Here is a 17165-nt window from a genome sequence, read left to right as displayed (position 1 = left end):
AAAAACAGCAAATACGGGACGTATGGTCACCCTAGTAATTAGGGACTACGGATCATTGAGAACTACGGGGGCTATAAATATTCGTGACAAGCTTTTAGACTCCTCGAGTACCCCGTGACCATATTTCGAAAAAAAACGGGACGTTTCACTCAAGAGTGTTGCCATCAGGGAAGTATCTACGAGGCGTTTTTTGTTCCAATTTCATGTTTTTGCCAGGATTCTCACCTTGTCTCAGCACTTTCTGTCTCTTTCTTTTTTTCCCCAATAATGTGTGTTTTGACGACGTTATGTTACGACTTTAAAACATATCTTTACACTCCTGTCATCACTGTTATTCGCTGATATATTCGTATTCCCATACTTATCCCTCTAGTTGATAGTGTTCAATTACATAGATTTTAGATGTTTCCTTTATTAGTTTTCCTTGTTTTAAGAGAATTGTTTTGCTAAATACATGATCTATGAAGCCACAAAGAAAGCATCCGAAGATTTTAGTAGTTCTTTTTTTTTCTTCAAAATTTACTATATCTTGATTTCAAACGTACCCTAAAACAGTGTATTTAAAACAGAAAAATCAAAGGTAAGAATCAAATTTATTTACAACTCAAACTTCTATTTATCTTAAACGTTTTATATAAAAAAATTAATCGAAATAAGTCTCCAAAACAATAAAAATGAGATATAAATACAGAAATAAATAATTTTGAACGATTAAAAATAATACGGTAATATAAATAACAAAAGTAATGAAAAAATGAAACAGATGAAATGATTACGATAAAAAAAATAAAGGATTGAAGAAAAACTAACAATGAAAATAAAATGATAACACAAAGATAATAAAAATCAAATAGATAAAATAATTACGATGAGTAAATGAAATCAAGAATTAAAAAATATATATATCAAAAGAACGAATAAAACTAATATTAAAATTTTGAATACTTAAAAATAAAAGATACTATGGAAAATAAATAAAATGCTAACATAAATAGATGTATTAACAACTAAAACAGATCAAAATAATTAACTATGAGATGGCTGTTTGAATATATCTTGTTACTGAATTTAAATGTATTTCTCACCAAGCACTCTCGCTGCATGCAATGATTTCAATATAACATTACTGAATTCTTCAGCGGAAACTTCATAGAGATTTTCATCACCACACTATAAACATTCAATTTTTCCTGATTTGAAGAAAGATTTCGCTGATTATATTCTTGCAGCATTATTCCTTAGATATCACTGTTCCATACCATACATATGCACAAACATCTAAAGTGCACGCAGTCAACTGCTACCATTCACCGAAACGAACATTTTCTTAGAAGACGAGAGGAGAGAGGTTTCGATTACTGATGACAATGATAAAAGGCTAAAAAATAAACTGCGGTTTCTGATATGATGTGTGCCAACTAAATTATTCTTATTTAATTATTATGGTTTTTTTTTTATCGTAAGCAAACAAATACACACACATACACATTACACAAATACTGGACAATAACACACGAAAAGCAATACAGAAGAAAAAGAAAAAAAGACATACACATATAACGAATATACACTATGTGGCCCCAAGGGACAGAATTCGAGAATTTTTTTTTTTTTTTCATGAATTTTACGAGTCTCAGCTATCAGCTAAATGACATCGAGGCTTGATAACTGCCATCTCTTGGAACTTCAATGTCCAAGACATAGAAATTTTTCATCATATTTTTAATTTTTAATGTTTTCTATAATTTTTATCATATCGATGTCATTTAGCTGATAGCTGAGACTGGAAACATCTTCCCTGCAGGTAATTGATAGATAACACATTTTTTTCAATATGCATTTGCGTTGACAGTTTGGTTTGACGTATCTCCACTTCCAGACATCTTGACCTAAGCTTTATAAATTGATTGATTTTCATGTTAAGCCATGATTATCCAGGAGCGGACTAACCGGGTCACGAAAATCTCAAACCTCACGAAAGGTGGAAAAAAAATCACTCGTGAAAATATTACTCAGATAACGTAACGTTGAGGGTAAAATATGGTACCAATAATCTCAAGTCGAAGGTAGTACAATTAATATTAATTTGTTAGAACAATTAGTATTTTTATTGAAGTTATGATTTTTTTTACTTTACGCTGAACAAAAAAAAAAACTTGTTCTGCGTAAACAGAGGCGGTCTCTAATTAACGAAAACCAGAAAACAATTATTGTCTGCAATGACATCTATGAAATCAGGACCTTCGACTCTGATGTGACGCGGGATAACATCAGATATGTGATACGATGTTCATACTGGTCTGATATTTCAAGAGATGCACCACCCAATCAGTCGATGTGAAGCCATTAAAGTGCACTTTGGTCGTGATGTGGGGAGACTGCTATACCCCTAGGAACATTGTTTTTCCACAAACTTTTTTCTGCTTTTTCTAAATATGTGCTCAAATTTGGTGTAGATCTCTCACAAATTTGAATATTGACACAACACTGAATTATAAAATTGGAAGTACATGAAAAAGTTACTTTATTGTACATACTTACTTAACCCTTTAAGAGGTTTTTAAAATTTTCCTGATCCGCATTATAACTGCCGCAGTGGAAATCACTAAACCTTCAAGAATTTGCCATACATTTTCAATATGCTTTTCCCATCAACACCGAAAATAATAATAATAACAAGGAAGAGGAAAAACTATCGTTGTCTGTTATTTATACTGTAAGCATAATCGTATACTACCTCGAAGGTAAAGGAAAACATCCTTTCTCTTTCATTCCGTTATCAGACTTTGAGCAAAAGCTGACTCCGCTCACTGTCAGTTGATTGACTGGACGGGAAGGTGTGGGGGGAAGAAAATATTTTCAGGCAAAGCTTTCTGTACATGGCTATCTGGGGCTCGGGATTTCCGATGTGGGGCAACACCATCGAAAGCTTTCACGCAAAGCTCGTAACATCACTGAAGAAAGTCATTTCAACTATAGACATTGGATACATTACAAAAAAAGCGCATGCGTCGGCCTGCTATAACCAATGGTTAAAGGTGAGATGACTTTCATCAGCGACGTCACGAGCTTCGCGAGGAGGCCTTCCGCTATAGATGGCAGTGGCGTCGGAGCCGGGGGTGCTGTGGGTGCTCGAGCACCCACGGAAGTTTGTAGAACGGGTTCGAGCACCCACAGAATTCATTCAAAAATCGAAACTTCCTGCATGAATCTCAAGACGGGCACCCACAGGTTCGAAACACTTCCGACGCCCCTGATAGATGGTGTTGTATGGGCGCGTTTTAAGAAGAGATATTTCGCGATCTCCGCCTTAAAGGGTTAAGTCCAGTACATAAGAATGTACATGAAAAGCAATTAGGTAATGAAAAGTTCAATTAGATAATGAAAAAAGTAATGTCAGCCAGCAATTGCCTCTTTTTATTTGTGGAGTAGGTTAACGAATTTATAGCGTTGAAAGAATTTCAGTCTCATCGTCATTAGCGTACGAATCCATAGGAGAAGCTTAGGGGGATTGTGATAAAGATGAGCCGTCACAACTTTGTACAGATTGATGAGGAGATGATGCTCTGGAAAAATGATGAGGAGATAATGCTATGGAATAATGATGAGGAGACGATGCTGTGGATGAACATTCAAAAGGAGGGAATGGGTTATTCTGATAAGGTTGGGCATTATTCTCCGTAGGTAATGGGTAGGTCGGAGCAGTGCGTAATTCAGCGCGAAAAACAATTTCGCTTACAGCCATCTTCACCTTAAATTGGTCCTCGCGACGCAATTTTTTCACACTTTTCGCCAGACTGAGGAAAAATAGATCGCATTCGTCGTGCAAGTCATTCTGCGGAGCAGCCGGTGTATTTCGGAGACATTGAGAGCGCAATCGGTTGTTTTCTTCCATAATTGTAGCCATTTGTTGCATGGACGATTTCAAGCGTTTTCTTTCAACAGCAGCTCGTTTGTCGGGATTTTCGAAATGATGAGAAGTGGTCGGAGAAAGGGTGGACACATTAACCACGGATGGACCAGCCTTATGGATTGTATTTCCCGGCAACTGGATGTTGTTTTCTGGTTGGTTCAACTGAGGACCCATTTGTATCTGAGGAACGAAGATAAGTTGTGTGTCTGCTTCTTCATCTGGAGGAGGACCAGGTTCATCCTCGGTTCCATCATCAGCCTGTTCCGTATTTCCTCGAGTTCTGAAACAATAATTATAAAGTATGATGAGGAGGATTATGAAAGACATTGTGTAGTATGAAAATTGTGTAAAGACGTTGTGGTTTTACAAATATAGAATTCTCTCCCCAATTTTCGGAGTTGCATATTGGCAGATTTTCATGATTTTTTTTTTCTGTGAATTACGATCAAATCGTAAATTTATAAAAGGGCTTATCTCGAGCGTAGTAGTCTTGGGAAACACTCCATTGGGGATTACGCCCATTTCCGCCGCTAGATGGCACCACCGGAAATGTCGTTTTCTATTTCCGCGCTTTTTCGCACCTTTAGAGCCAGAGTTGCTGTCGCCCGTGTTTATTTTCGTATCATGGCGACCACTTTTTATGTCACGTCCCGAGTCACAATCACATTATTTTTTATAAACTTATTGCTTTATTCCTTCAGAATTTTAGTTTTTTTTTTAAAGTAAATTTAAAAACTAAAAAAGCTACTTTGCTTTCGAAAAAGATTCTTCACTCGTCAAGATGGTTGATCACGTTAGTCTTCCCCCCTTTTTTCACTGCTTCTCAATTGTTGTCAGTTTTCTATTCATTTTATCTGTAATCACCATCGAGCTTATATTACTGGAGGGAGCATCTAGCCGCCGCGACATCGCATGCAAGGAAATCACGTGACTCGGTGAAAAAGACAGTTCGTGCCTGGCAATTTCCCCATTAAAATATACAGTTCAGTTTCTAAATATTGCGTTTTTAAGATTAAAAAATAGAGAACTCTATTAACTAGTAACTGTGTATACTGCATATAAAACATCATATAAATGTTAAATTAATTTTTTTTTCCTTACTATAATTATGAAATATGGATTTTTGAAACGGTAAAAATGCTTCAAGGTACAATAATGGATTTTGTACCTTGAAGAAAGTACATACACTTTTTCAAAATTAGAGAACAATACATTGTACTGTACAGCAGTGTTTCCCAAAATTTTTTATGTAGTGGACCCCCTTTAATGAAGGTTATGTTTTTTCCAACAAATTTGATTAGGAAATAATCGAAGAGGGATGGAGAAGAAGCAATGGATATAGATTAAATTTTTATGGGGGGGGGGGGAACTACAGAACAAAAATTTAAAATATAAATTGTATTTAAGAGTAAAAGAAGTAGAGTATTAGAAATTAGTCTAAATTGAGTATTCCAAGGTAAACCAGGAAAATTTCAAGTTTTATAATGTTCCAAAGTACACGTTGCTATATTATTTGTGAAAAATATTAATAGCAATTTTTCATGATGCTTGATATGATTGAGTACTTACTACGATTTATCAGGGTAATGCAGAGGTTATGATTACTAAATATAGTTTACTAAATTTGAAATGTCGAGAACAGACACAGCAAAAAAAAAAAAAAAAACATAATTTATTCAGTTTATGTGCCCACTTGCAAAATCTCTGTCAATGCATAGACAAAAAGCTGAAACCACGTTCAGTTGTAAGGCTATTATGGGCGTACCCAACGAGGGGCAGCTGCCCCCCCCCCCTTTTGCCCAGAAGAGAAATTAAAGTGTAGTAATTGACAAAAGCACAGACGTATCAATTTAGTATCGGTGAGTTGCCCCTCCAGGTCTGATCCTGGGTACGCCCTTGAAGGTTATGTATTTCTAATCTCTTGCACTCCAAAAAAATCAGCTCTGGTAAGCAATACTTTCAAACTATTTTAAGTGTTTCAAGGTTTACTATGGTACAACAGTTTATTCCTATACATAATACTTACTTTCGTGGTTTTAGAATCGGAGACAAAAAAGCCATTTGGTCCTCAAATTTCCATTTTCCCAAGTTTTGACCTGATTCTGCTGATCTCCGTTTCAGAGCCTGAATGTACGCGTTTCGTAATTTATTCCAACTTTCCTTACATTCATTACCTGAAAAAGAGTAATCACAGATTTTGTTTTTCTCAATGTCTCATAATTATCATTTTCTTAATTTTTCTTACATAATGCATGTATAATTCGTCCATGAAAAAATGGCCTCTGACCTTGCATGACCTTCATCAGGAAAAGAGAGGGTTCATTCTTCAGTAGGGAGAAATAGGAGGAAAAAGAATTCTAACAGCATTCCTAGAGGAAATTTATTTCCTCGCCCCTTATTTCTCCCTACTGAAGAATAAATCCCCTCTTTTCATGATGAAGGTCATACTAGGTCAGAGGTCATCATTCCGTGGTCACACTTTACATGCTTTACTTTTGCATGCATATGTTTTACTGTAATTTGCTGACATTTGGCAACCGGAAACTCTTACCGACCATTGGGATTTTCCTTTCGCACAGGCTTCTCAACCATTGGCAAAATCAGTGAAGAGTGCTGTCAAGAAACTTGGGAACTTTACAACAATTTATACGCTGCCACCGATTCTGATCAGGAATGTATAGGCGGAGATGGACTTGAAAGTCTGGGGGGCATGATGATGATGATGATGCCAATTCGTTAGATCAGTCAGCTTATCTTTGATGCTGGGAGGGCATTTCTCCTCCCTCCCCCGTATCTCCGCCCATGCAGAAATGGAATTCCCTTCCCTGGAGGGAGTGCACATGATCTTTGCACAGACTTTGACAACCACATTTAAATACGTTGCCCATCTGACGTTGGTTCTTTGTAACATAGCTACAAAAGAACGCATTCCATTGTTTTATAGGCTTTGGTAGACGCAAATTAAAAATTCACGCTGGTTAATGTTGGAGCTTACGGTAAAAGCAGTAACGATGGATCAAGCGTGGATCCAAAGGGGTGTCACGTCCAAGAGCCGATTCACAATGGACATAATACCAATTTTTTAAAGTCAATTTCGAGACACATTATGACTTCCGAAAAATATTTTCATTGACGTCAGGTGACAATTTGGGATTTTATTCGAGAAAAGATGGTATCTCAGGTGATGTGTAAGTGAAGTATAAATCCACTGAAGAAATGGAAGGAAGCAAAATTTTGACTAAGTCTTACAACTCAAAAATCAGGTTTTGAGAAATGTTGGAACTAGGCTGACCATACATCCTAAAGAAAAGTACGGGTTATTGGAATCAGGAATGCGTGACATCGCCAATTATCGCAAAAATTACAACATAATGGAAATGCTCGAGCGTCCTCCGCCACTGTGTATTTATGGTTTTGCTGCCTGTAGGCTGTACAAATTTCGCCACCCTTCTCCGTTCCACTCCTATATTCTTGAATACGTATTACTGAAATATAAGCAGCCCATCCGAAACTTCCGCTATGTGGATGTAGTATTCAAAAAAAAATATGTACAAAAAATTGAAAAAGTTTTTTTACCAGCCGCGGTGAGTCATCTCTTTGGGCTATAGTATTTAGGAAAATAATCATGGGCTGTTTTTTTTCCTCTGCATTTTGTACCTATTACTTTCGATAAAAAACTTGCTAAGTTAAAAACAAAAACCACAGTTTAGAATTGAATTTGAAATTTAAAATTGTTTGTGCTCAGGTTTTTGTTCTACCTGGACTGGAAGTATTTCTACAATATTTTGATATAAACAGCTGAAAGGCATTATATATATGCTAAAATGTTTTGCATTAAAATGTTCTTTTCACAAAAAAAAAGTCAGATTTTTTCAAACACCGCTCTTTCAAGTGTCTTTAAACATTGTCTGTCTATCAGCACTGAGGTGTTATATACTTTGGCAGAATTTTTTTCAAATTAAAATGCTGAAAAGAAATTTCGTGGCACAAGATACGGGTAAATTTTGGTTATTTTTGCAAAAGGTTCCATGTTGTTGAAGTTAATATTCGAAAACAAGTAACAATTAAAATTGTAAAAGCTCTCGTTCAATTGTATAAATACATACACAGAATTTGAAAAAAATTGAGCTCCTGAAGTGAACAGAAAATTTTTTAATGTTTTTGAAAACGTTTCTCATAGAAAAGCATGGGAAGCCACGGTTTGTTTGGACTTAACTACCTTTAATAGCAGGCCCGTCATTTAGGGGGAAGCGGGGCCGTCCCCCCCCCCCCCGGATTTCGAAAATACACTGAAAATGGTATATATATATATATAAATAAACACATAGGGTGACCATACGTCCCGTATTTCCCGGTATTTTCTGTTTTTTTGGCAAAAGTGTCCCGGTTTTTCCCGTATTTTACACGAAACCTACTTGAATTTTTATTCTTTATTGAAGTCAAAGATTGACATTATTCTTCAACTCATTATTTTATGATAATTACAACTAATATGAGAATATTAAGCTCCCACATTTGCCTCGGTGAATTTTTTTTTCCGTGGAATACATTTTAATCCACTGCAATTTGCAGTAATGCATCATTTCCCGCCATTGTGATTTTCCGCAATTTCAACAATATTTGGCAACTTTGTTTGATTTTGGCGTCGTTTTTGGCGATAATTGACGATGTCCCGTATTTGGAATCCCAATGTCCCGTGTTTCTCTAGAAGAAATATGGTCAGCCTATATATACATACATTGAGTACATGTTCTTTTGCCCCCCCCCCCCCCGGAAAAAGTTGAAATGACAGCCCTGTGTTTAATAGAGCGATCGCTGGCTTCATCTGCAACCCCGATTCCCCATGCTTTCTCAACGGACGAGCTGGTCACGCCACCTCCTGCTATTCTTTTCTCTATATACCAATGGAAACAAACCGCACGAAATAAAATTTAAGTAAATAATGGTATTTTTTCTCAACCAGACGGAAAACAAGTACGATCGCTAATCGAAAAAGAAACTTTTACAACACAAAATTCATATGTCGCCTTTCTACGAGCAGAAGTCAGAAAGATGAGCGTCAAAAAATTCATTATGATTCATATTTTTTGGGAATTGAAAAATCCAATTTTTATTTTTTTCTGAATAATCTCTCTCTCTCTCAGTCAACATATAATTTTTTTTCCACCTCGCACCCGCAAATATGTTTTCCGGCACCCCCGGGTGGAAAACACTGGTCCAAGTGCACAAGTATCTAGTGTTTTTGAATTTTCAGTGCTGCCATCTATATTTATAATTGAAGTATAGTGATTGAATATTTGTACCATTTTAGGCCTGTTGCTCTCGGTGGCGAGAGTTTTTAACGGGGAGATCTGCTGACATTCGCGCATCGAAGTTGGGAACCACAGAAAACCAACTTCAGCCGGGCCCTACTGTGGCGGCGGTGGAATTCAGTCCCAGGTGCTCGCGATGCGTGTCCATCACAAAGCTGCATTAACAGTACGCCAAAGCCGCTTACCTTTCGAGCGGCTTTGGTCCATCACTATGGCCACTCGACCACCACAGCCAACACCTTCTAAAGCAGAGCTGCTAAAACCTTAGAGGAGAAATAAATTATTTTTCTTACTTATACTCTTCAACCTAATATTTCATCTCAATGGCTAAAACAATGAAATTTTTTGCAAAAAAAAAAAAGTCGGAATGGCCAAAATTACATAAAAGTAACGGTATGTCCAGGAAATAACGGATTTATTTATGGTCATCAGAATTAGAGACTTAACTTCATCTAGTCTAGAAAGGGGGGGGGGGAAGAGTCTTGATAATCTAGTAATCCCATCATTATGTTTGTACGTATCTAGTATACCCCCTCAGAAGTTAGTATTACGCTTCATATGAATGGCAACATGTTGTCCATGTTTACTTCTTTTGTATTGGGTCATGGAGGAAAGAGTCTTCTACCATGTGTGTCTGTAGCACTTAAATGAATACACAATTGTAAAATGTTGTTATAACTGCATTCTTCCTACACAACTGTCAAATTTCAGTTTGATTAAATACAAAAAGTGCTTTGTTTCCTCAAGGAACATCAAGTCATACATGGGAATGACATGAAATTCGAAGAAGTAGCCCGTGATGCATATACAATCATGATAGACACTGATAATCAATAGACACTTACATATTATGTCCCCCCTCAAAGAAAGGCAGGCACTGTGTTTATTGAGAAGTAATGTATTAAGTAAAAGAATAATATGCGTGTATATACAGGTTTCGGAATAATTGTCTTGTTCTAAGATAAACAATTATTGCTTAATTTTACGATTTCAAAGACTAATTTGTTCACTGACCTGAAACTCCAAGTTTTTTGCCAATCATGTCCCAAGCCTTGGTCCGCACATTTGGATTCCTGTATTCGCGGTGGGAAGGTTCATACAGCACTTTATTTAATCGAACATGTTCAATTAGTTCGTCTTCCATCGTCGTAAAATCAGTCTAGAAAGTAAACAAACATGAAACGAAGCAACAATAGCGAAGGCCAGATACGGGCCTGACGGAAATCCGGTTTGATCCGGTTCTGACGCGTCCTATGGCGTGTGACGTCAGATTGCATCATCCCACGTATTCCTACGTCACGTCAGGACAGTGTGAATTATGCTGACCATAATCTTACAAGAAAAAACGGGACAACGAGATTCAAAATACTGGACATCCATGACTATCTTATTAAAAAAATTATCTAAAAGTAGGATGAGTTATCAGCTTTTCCTAGAATTACTGAAAAAAATCATCAACAATGGGAAATTTTGATTGTTTACAGAATTTTGATTACGTGTGACTGTCCTGTTCCCGTATCCTCAATATATGGTCAGGATGTTTACAATGTACTCCATGACACCAACCCAAAAGGATGTAAAGTTGTAAACAAAAGAATCAAAACATTACCTCATGGCGATCTCTAGCATTATTATGTAGTCAAATATATAGTAAATAATACTATTGATAATGTCTATTTTGTACGAAAACAGCGACGGTTGGTTCCTTTGCCACAAGACTTTCGTGGATAAGCTGTACGGCTCCACCAACGACGAGGGCGAAGGCCTCAAGATCAAATCCGATTTTTTCAAGATTTACACCCCGCTGTTGATGGACAGCGCAGCGATGAAGATCGCGGAGAATCCCTCGAGATCTATCAAAAAGGTATAATACTGTGTAATGTTAATATTCGAAGGTGATGCCACTCTCCTCTGATCACGCGGAGGTTTTAACAGCTGGCAGATGCGAAGATAAATTTGGAAAAGAAAATTCAATTGCCTTTGCGGGGGGAAAAAAACGAACCCACGTCCCCTCACTTGCCGGATGAGCGTGCTACTCCACTACGCTACAAGGGCAATGGAACCTCTCTCTCTCTCCCCTAAAGCCGGGTTTTCTGAGGAGTAGAATTTCTGCGCTGTGTGCAGCGTGTAAACGCTGATTGGTTAAAAACTTGAATTTCAGGTTTTTTTGACCAATCAGATTTTTCACGCTGTACGCGCTGCAGAAACCTGCTTCTAGGAAAACCTGGCTTTAAGCCGGGTTTTTCTAGGAATGGGTTTTTCGCGCTTACTGAACCGAATTAGACCATTTCGCGCCAGCAGAAACGTGTTACATAATCAATCTACACGTTCGTGTTTTCCTAACGTGGCACATCAGATCAGGGCGGCTATATTATCGTATGTAGTCTTGGCATCAGTTACTCTGTCGTCTGCATGCTCCGGTTTGAAGGGAAGGGAAAGAAAACACACAAGAGTGAAAAGAACATCTGCAAAACGTGCTGCGCATGACGCATTTGACTCTTCCACAAGCAGTCTGCCACTTACGCCCGACGCAAAGCGCTGTCGTGAGCTGTATTGCGCTCTATAGGAGAACTGTCACACTGCTTTTCTTATTGGTGAGTGTACGGCATGTCTGTGTCCACGTACGGCCCCGTGTGCTGAACGGGACCCCTACATGGACAGTCAGACTTAACTCAGGCCAAAGATCTCAAGTGCTGACTTGCAGTTGAATTTTCTTTCTTTTCTGAATTCATCTTCGCATCAGCCGAAATCGTATAAACTTTCATATCATCAGCGGAGAGTGACATCGTCTTCATATAAGTCACCATCTGGTGGCGGTGTCATCACTTGTGAGCTTTGGCCTAAAGTTGGGGGGTCTGACCAGGGGGAGGGGACCAAAGTGATAGAACAATAGATTTGGCCATCTTTTTCCCTCTTTTCGGTCATTTTCTCACATTTCGAGTGGAGGCATTTTATTGTATAATTAGTTCAGAAGAGTCGGCGAAAAGAATATCTTTTTAAGAATGACCGAGTGAGTCACTTCACAAGGCGTGTTGATGTGGGGGGAAAGTAAAGAGGTATGGGCTCGTTCAAGTATTATGTCATCATAGATGGGGGGGGGGGGAAGAGGGTTTCCGATTTGCTGACTTTTGATGACGGGGGGGGGGGGGGGTTGGATAATGCTTACGTCATTAACCACCCTTTATGAAAATATGAGTTAGGATTCAGAGGGGCAGAGCTGATGACGAAATTTTGCTGACAAGGGGAGGGGGTCAAAAATGTCTAAAAATTTGCTTACGTAGTACTTGAATGTCCCCTATGGAATCAAGTAGGGGCACTGATAAGAGCATGAACGAAAGACCTCATGCGTGTGTGTGTGCTATTTAGAAAATCTGGTATTGTCACTTCAACAGTTTGGTTATGGAAAACAGGTGTTAAAAAAAAAGAATGTAAAGACAAACAACATCTAATAGGCAAAGATTGGATTTCCAGAAAATATTGATTTGGAGGAAGACCGTGAGGGGGGGGGGGTGAAGGAAAAGAAAACCTGTTATCAGTGGTAATAACAAGTGCTTTTGTTGTTATATATGTACAGATGAGCATGCACGCATTGTTCATTTCAAGGGATTTTCATCCTGAAGATGGTTAAATACAGTCATTTTGAACAATGATAAGTATTTATTTCGAGCACTCATATTTTTCTTGAAATTTGTTCTCGCTGTAGGAGTTGGGATACAGTTTCTGGTGAAGAGTCTTCTTGGATATCCATGTGCAGGGATAGGAAAAGAGGGAGTATGTGTTGGTTTATGCAGTGATTCATACATTATTATGGCTAATTGATATTTTACCAAGCTATCTAATGGAAGAATTCGCTAGAGTTTAAAAGAGGAGCCGTGTGCTCATTAAAAATGAGGCAAAGCTCATCACCCTCAATATTTTTTTTTGAACAATTATCAGGGGTTACAGAGATGTTTGAGTGGCAGATGATCATACTTCCAAGCAATAAGTTAATTTACAGAGAAAAACAGTGAAAGATATAACATGCACATTACATTAAAGGGTAAGAAATGCCTTGCTTTCGAAAATATGTATATATAGGAGTTTTATGATTTGCTGACTTCTAGTGTATAATTAGACTATTTCAGTTTCAAGAGAGGAATTCCTATAAGCTTCTGACCGCTCATATGATATGATTACACCAGGGTTTAAGCTACGGTCGCATTTTTCGCAAAAGAAGTAGTAGCCACTTTAGCAAAAATGTGTACAAGAGGTGTGAAACGAGTAGACATCTAACTACAGTCAAACCTCGTTAGTGCGTCACCTGGTTAACACGTCACTCCGCTTACCGGGTCACTTTTTGTATGTGCCAATTGTCCTCAGGCAGGAATCGGCATGGCTATGGATTACTTCGCATAACGAGTCACTCCACTTACTAAGTCATATTTTTGCTCTCCAAAGAGTGACTCATTAACGAGGTTTGACTGTATATCAATCAGGATATTTCGGATTTCTATGTATGCATATTTTGTTATTTTTTTACATATTTCGCTATTTTTATGTAATAGAATATATTTTCAAAATTTTAAGGCATGTTTTGCATATTTCGTGATTTTTGATAAAAAGTAAATTTTTCCCTCGCTATCCCAATCCCGTTTCAAACTTGTTTTTGCAATTCCCGCCTCTGATGAGATCTCTTAGGGCTAGAAGTTTTATGCTAAAAATAGAACGTTGTTGCTGATTGGTAAAAAATTCTGAAATTCATGTTTTTTCACCAATCAGCAATGAAATTGAATTGTTAGAGCATAAAAATACTAGCCCTTCAATGACAATGGCATGTGGCTGTAAATAGATTAATCATCTGAATCGATGTCAGTGATGGTAACACTTGGGAAAAACTGGCTGAAATTGGTTACTGGGGAGGGGGATTTTTTAGAATTTGTAGGAAATTTTGAGTTAAAGCATTTGCATATCTAGGTAATTCGGGGTGGGGGGGGGGGGAAGAAATCTTTGGTAGAGAGAAGCAGTTTCAAACCCTGTCTATGAAATTTACCGTTCACTAGAAAACTCACATGTACAGAGTGTACACTGCCGCTTACTATACGCAGGAAATAGGACTGTGGTATAACTGTTCTGTATATCTTGTACATTTACGTAGCTTTATATAAAAAATATTCATTCATGTTTTTTTTCCTTAAAGAGAAGAAGATCTACATTCAAAAAAGAAGTGAATCAAGATTATCATGATGAGGTTTGTTTGAAGATTTTTTTGATAATTTAATAATTGCTTCAAGTTATTGCCCCCCCCCACTTTGATTAATTTTATTTTATGATTTTTCTCATTAATTGTATGTACAATGCTTGTTATTAAACCTCTGTAGATTGAAGCATCACATTATCACAAATTTGATGGTATCGTGTTACGGTACCAGAGAAAATTGGTACTAAAAGAACAACACCGGCTAAGTTTTTGATTCACTAAAAATGCACTGTCACACATTATCAGAAGTCAAAAAATTCACTGACAAAATTCACATCATCTGTGGAATATTCACTTAAAACAGTTCATTATAAGAGACTGAGTGAGTGATTGAGTCAGTGATGAGAGAGGGATTAACCAAGCTAGTGACTGAGAAAGTAAGTAGGCAAGTCAGTCAGAAGGTGAGTAAATTTTCATCAAGCAAGTGAGTGAGTGTAGTGAGTAAATTTACTCATTCATACAATTACTTTCTTGTTTGCTCATTTTCTTGCTCAATCACTCAAATTTTTATTTGCTGACTCATTTGTTGAATCACTGACTGACTCATATTTTAACTTACTTGCTCCCTTACTCACTGATTCTGCCATTTGCTCACTCACTCTCTAGGCCTACCACTTGCTTACTCACTTTCTCACTGAAACTGTCATTTGTTCACTTGCTCATTCACTCTCTAGGTACTGCTTGCTTGCCCATTCTCTCACTTGTTCACTGATTGTCTCTTTCTCTTTTCACTTATTCTCTCACTTGTTCACTCACTCTTTCTCTTGATCTATTGCTTTCTTACCCACATTCTCACTTGCTCACTGACTCAACTACCCTCTCTCTTGCTTGCTGATTTACCTGATCCTTGCTAACTTAATCCATCTCTTGCTCACTGACTCTGTCATTCACTCATCCGTTCATTTACCCACTCTTTTACTTGTTGACTCTCTGGGTCTCTCATGCTCATTGACTCAGTCAACCGCTCGTTCACCTACTCTCACACTTTCTCACTGACTTTGTCATTTGCTCACTCACTCTCTGGATCTTTCTTGCTTACCGAATAAGTCACCCGCTCATTTACCCACTCTCTAACTTACTCACTGGTTCTGTCATTTACTCACTCACTCTGGATCTCTCCCACTTAATGACTCAGTCATCTGTACATTTATCCACTCTTTTAATTGCTCACTCTCTCTCTGGGTCTCTCATGCTGACCTGACTTAGTCACCTGTTCATTTTCCCACTCCCTTTCTTGCTCACTGACTCTGTCATTTGCTCACTGACTCTGTCATTTGCTCACTTAATCAATTCCTTGCTCACTGGCTCTGTCATTTGCTCACTTAATCAATTCCTTGCTCACTGATTCTGTCATTTACTCACTCACCCTCTGGGTCTCTCTTGCTCATTGCATAAGTCACCCATTTGTTGACCCACCCTCTCACTTGATCTGTGGCAAACTGTTGCTTGTAGATTTTCTCCGTCGATGAATTCTTTCAGTGAATTTTCCGTAGATGAATCATTTGTCATTGAATTTTCCTTTCAATGAATTTTACTTTTGGTTTATTTTAAATTTTCCAGTCAATGAATAGTTGTTGGTTAATTTTCTGTCCTAAATTGTTGGCAGGAGGATGTTCCAGGGACAGAGCTTTCTAATAAACGCCATAAAAATATAGTGAGAAAGATTTTGTTTATTCTGAGAGATTTAGATCCATTAAAATGATCAAAATCATATTGATTAGTCACATTTTTCTGCTTTAGTTGGCCTGTTATGTTGAAAATACAATATAATGTATGTACAGTATGTTTATACTTAGGTGATTCTATTAATCAAGCAGTCAGTGAAATCAATAATTGAGGAAGCTCGGCATTTGGGACTTGTGGAAGACAGTGCTGTCACACAGAAGGAATGGCTAGAGAACAATGGAGTCGCGAGGGCGGCTGGTAGAGTTGTCTCCTCACAAAGTAAGATTTCATCTTTTTTTTTTTGGTCTGTGTATGGTTTTTTTTTTTTTTTTTTTGCTGTTTTCATGGTAGTTTCATAATTTTGAGGAAGTAATGAAACAATAAAATTTTTATTTGTTTCAGACATCTGTCAGGATTTGTTATCTTCAGATTTTTTGTGGTTTCAAAATACAGAGCAACATCATTCAGTGACCAAGAAATTTGGGAAAGAGTATTTCATCATTCCTCCCAGTTCTTCTTTTTTACTTGCGGATATAAAACATTTGAAAAAGCTGTCAGGTAATTTCTCATACTCCCCCCCCCCCCCACCATAAATCTAAACCGCGCATCCGCGCAAAGCTCGTACCGTCACTACTGAAGTCGCCCATTTCACTTATGGTCATTGCATATATTGCAAAAAAAAGGTGAAGATTTTACATACATCGGCCTGCTTTATCCAACGGCTGCAGGTGAAACGGACGACTTCAGGTAATGTCAAGAGCTTTGTGCAAAGGCTTTTTGCTATAGAAGGTGTTGGCTCTATTCGATGCCCAAATGCACAAAATTCTGTATTCTGCAAAACCGCCTCATGCTGTGGACTAAAAACAGGTTTTTGAATGGTTCAGCTTGGCGGGTCTGAACCTGGCTTCATTTGCATAAAACATGATCTAGCTCTTGCATCGGAAAGAATGTTTTGTCATAGGTGGCATAAGAGCTCTGATACAAAGAAAACGAGGATGGGAGGTCTAGGGGTGCTAGACTAGGGGTGTACATACAGCCC

General features: G+C 37.7%; 2 protein-coding genes across 5 annotated transcripts in view; one reads left to right on the top strand and one right to left on the bottom strand.

Annotated features, from left to right (window-relative positions):
* Nucleotides 1-576: 576 nt before the first annotated feature.
* LOC149079175 (uncharacterized) lies at nucleotides 577-10369 on the bottom strand. Its single transcript, XM_089240078.1, has 3 exons — nucleotides 10240-10369; nucleotides 5940-6087; nucleotides 577-4193 (listed from the first exon to the last, which is right to left on the bottom strand). Exons 1-3 carry the CDS (start codon nucleotides 10367-10369, stop codon nucleotides 3503-3505), a joined length of 969 nt encoding a protein of 322 aa, XP_089096204.1. The 3' UTR covers nucleotides 577-3502.
* Nucleotides 10370-10438: 69 nt separating this feature from the next.
* Nucleotides 10439-17165, top strand: part of Mettl4 (Methyltransferase like 4) — a 63858-nt gene continuing 57131 nt past the window's right edge. For all 4 annotated transcript variants that reach the window (XM_089240077.1, XM_089240075.1, XM_089240074.1 and 1 more), the window contains exons 1-4: nucleotides 10439-11089; nucleotides 14402-14452; nucleotides 16258-16405; nucleotides 16529-16684. In XM_089240077.1, the coding sequence (XP_089096203.1) occupies nucleotides 10895-11089; nucleotides 14402-14452; nucleotides 16258-16405; nucleotides 16529-16684 (550 nt within the window). In that variant the 5' untranslated portion in view covers nucleotides 10439-10894. The remainder of the gene's footprint in view (nucleotides 11090-14401; nucleotides 14453-16257; nucleotides 16406-16528; nucleotides 16685-17165) is intronic.

The sequence above is a fragment of the Pholcus phalangioides genome, unplaced genomic scaffold (genome assembly GCF_987345545.1).
Source record: "Pholcus phalangioides strain wild (caught in Gottingen) unplaced genomic scaffold, Ppha-v1.0 ptg000012l_1, whole genome shotgun sequence".
NCBI classification, from domain to species: Eukaryota; Metazoa; Arthropoda; class Arachnida; order Araneae; family Pholcidae; genus Pholcus; species Pholcus phalangioides.
The sequence above is the reverse complement of the archived record's forward strand: the minus strand, read 5'-3'. Positions and strand labels throughout refer to the sequence as shown.

Bases quoted from the DNA above. Each gene is read 5' to 3' on its own strand.
- LOC149079175 (XM_089240078.1), bottom strand. From the start codon at position 10,369: ATGGAAGACGAACTAATTGAACATGTTCGATTAAATAAAGTGCTGTAT. The intron at 6,088-10,239 runs GTCAGTGAACAA...ACTCTTTTTCAG, and splicing joins CAAAAAACTTGGAGTTTCAG to GTAATGAATGTAAGGAAAGT. The intron at 4,194-5,939 runs GTAAGTATTATG...TTATTGTTTCAG, and splicing joins CCGATTCTAAAACCACGAAA to AACTCGAGGAAATACGGAAC.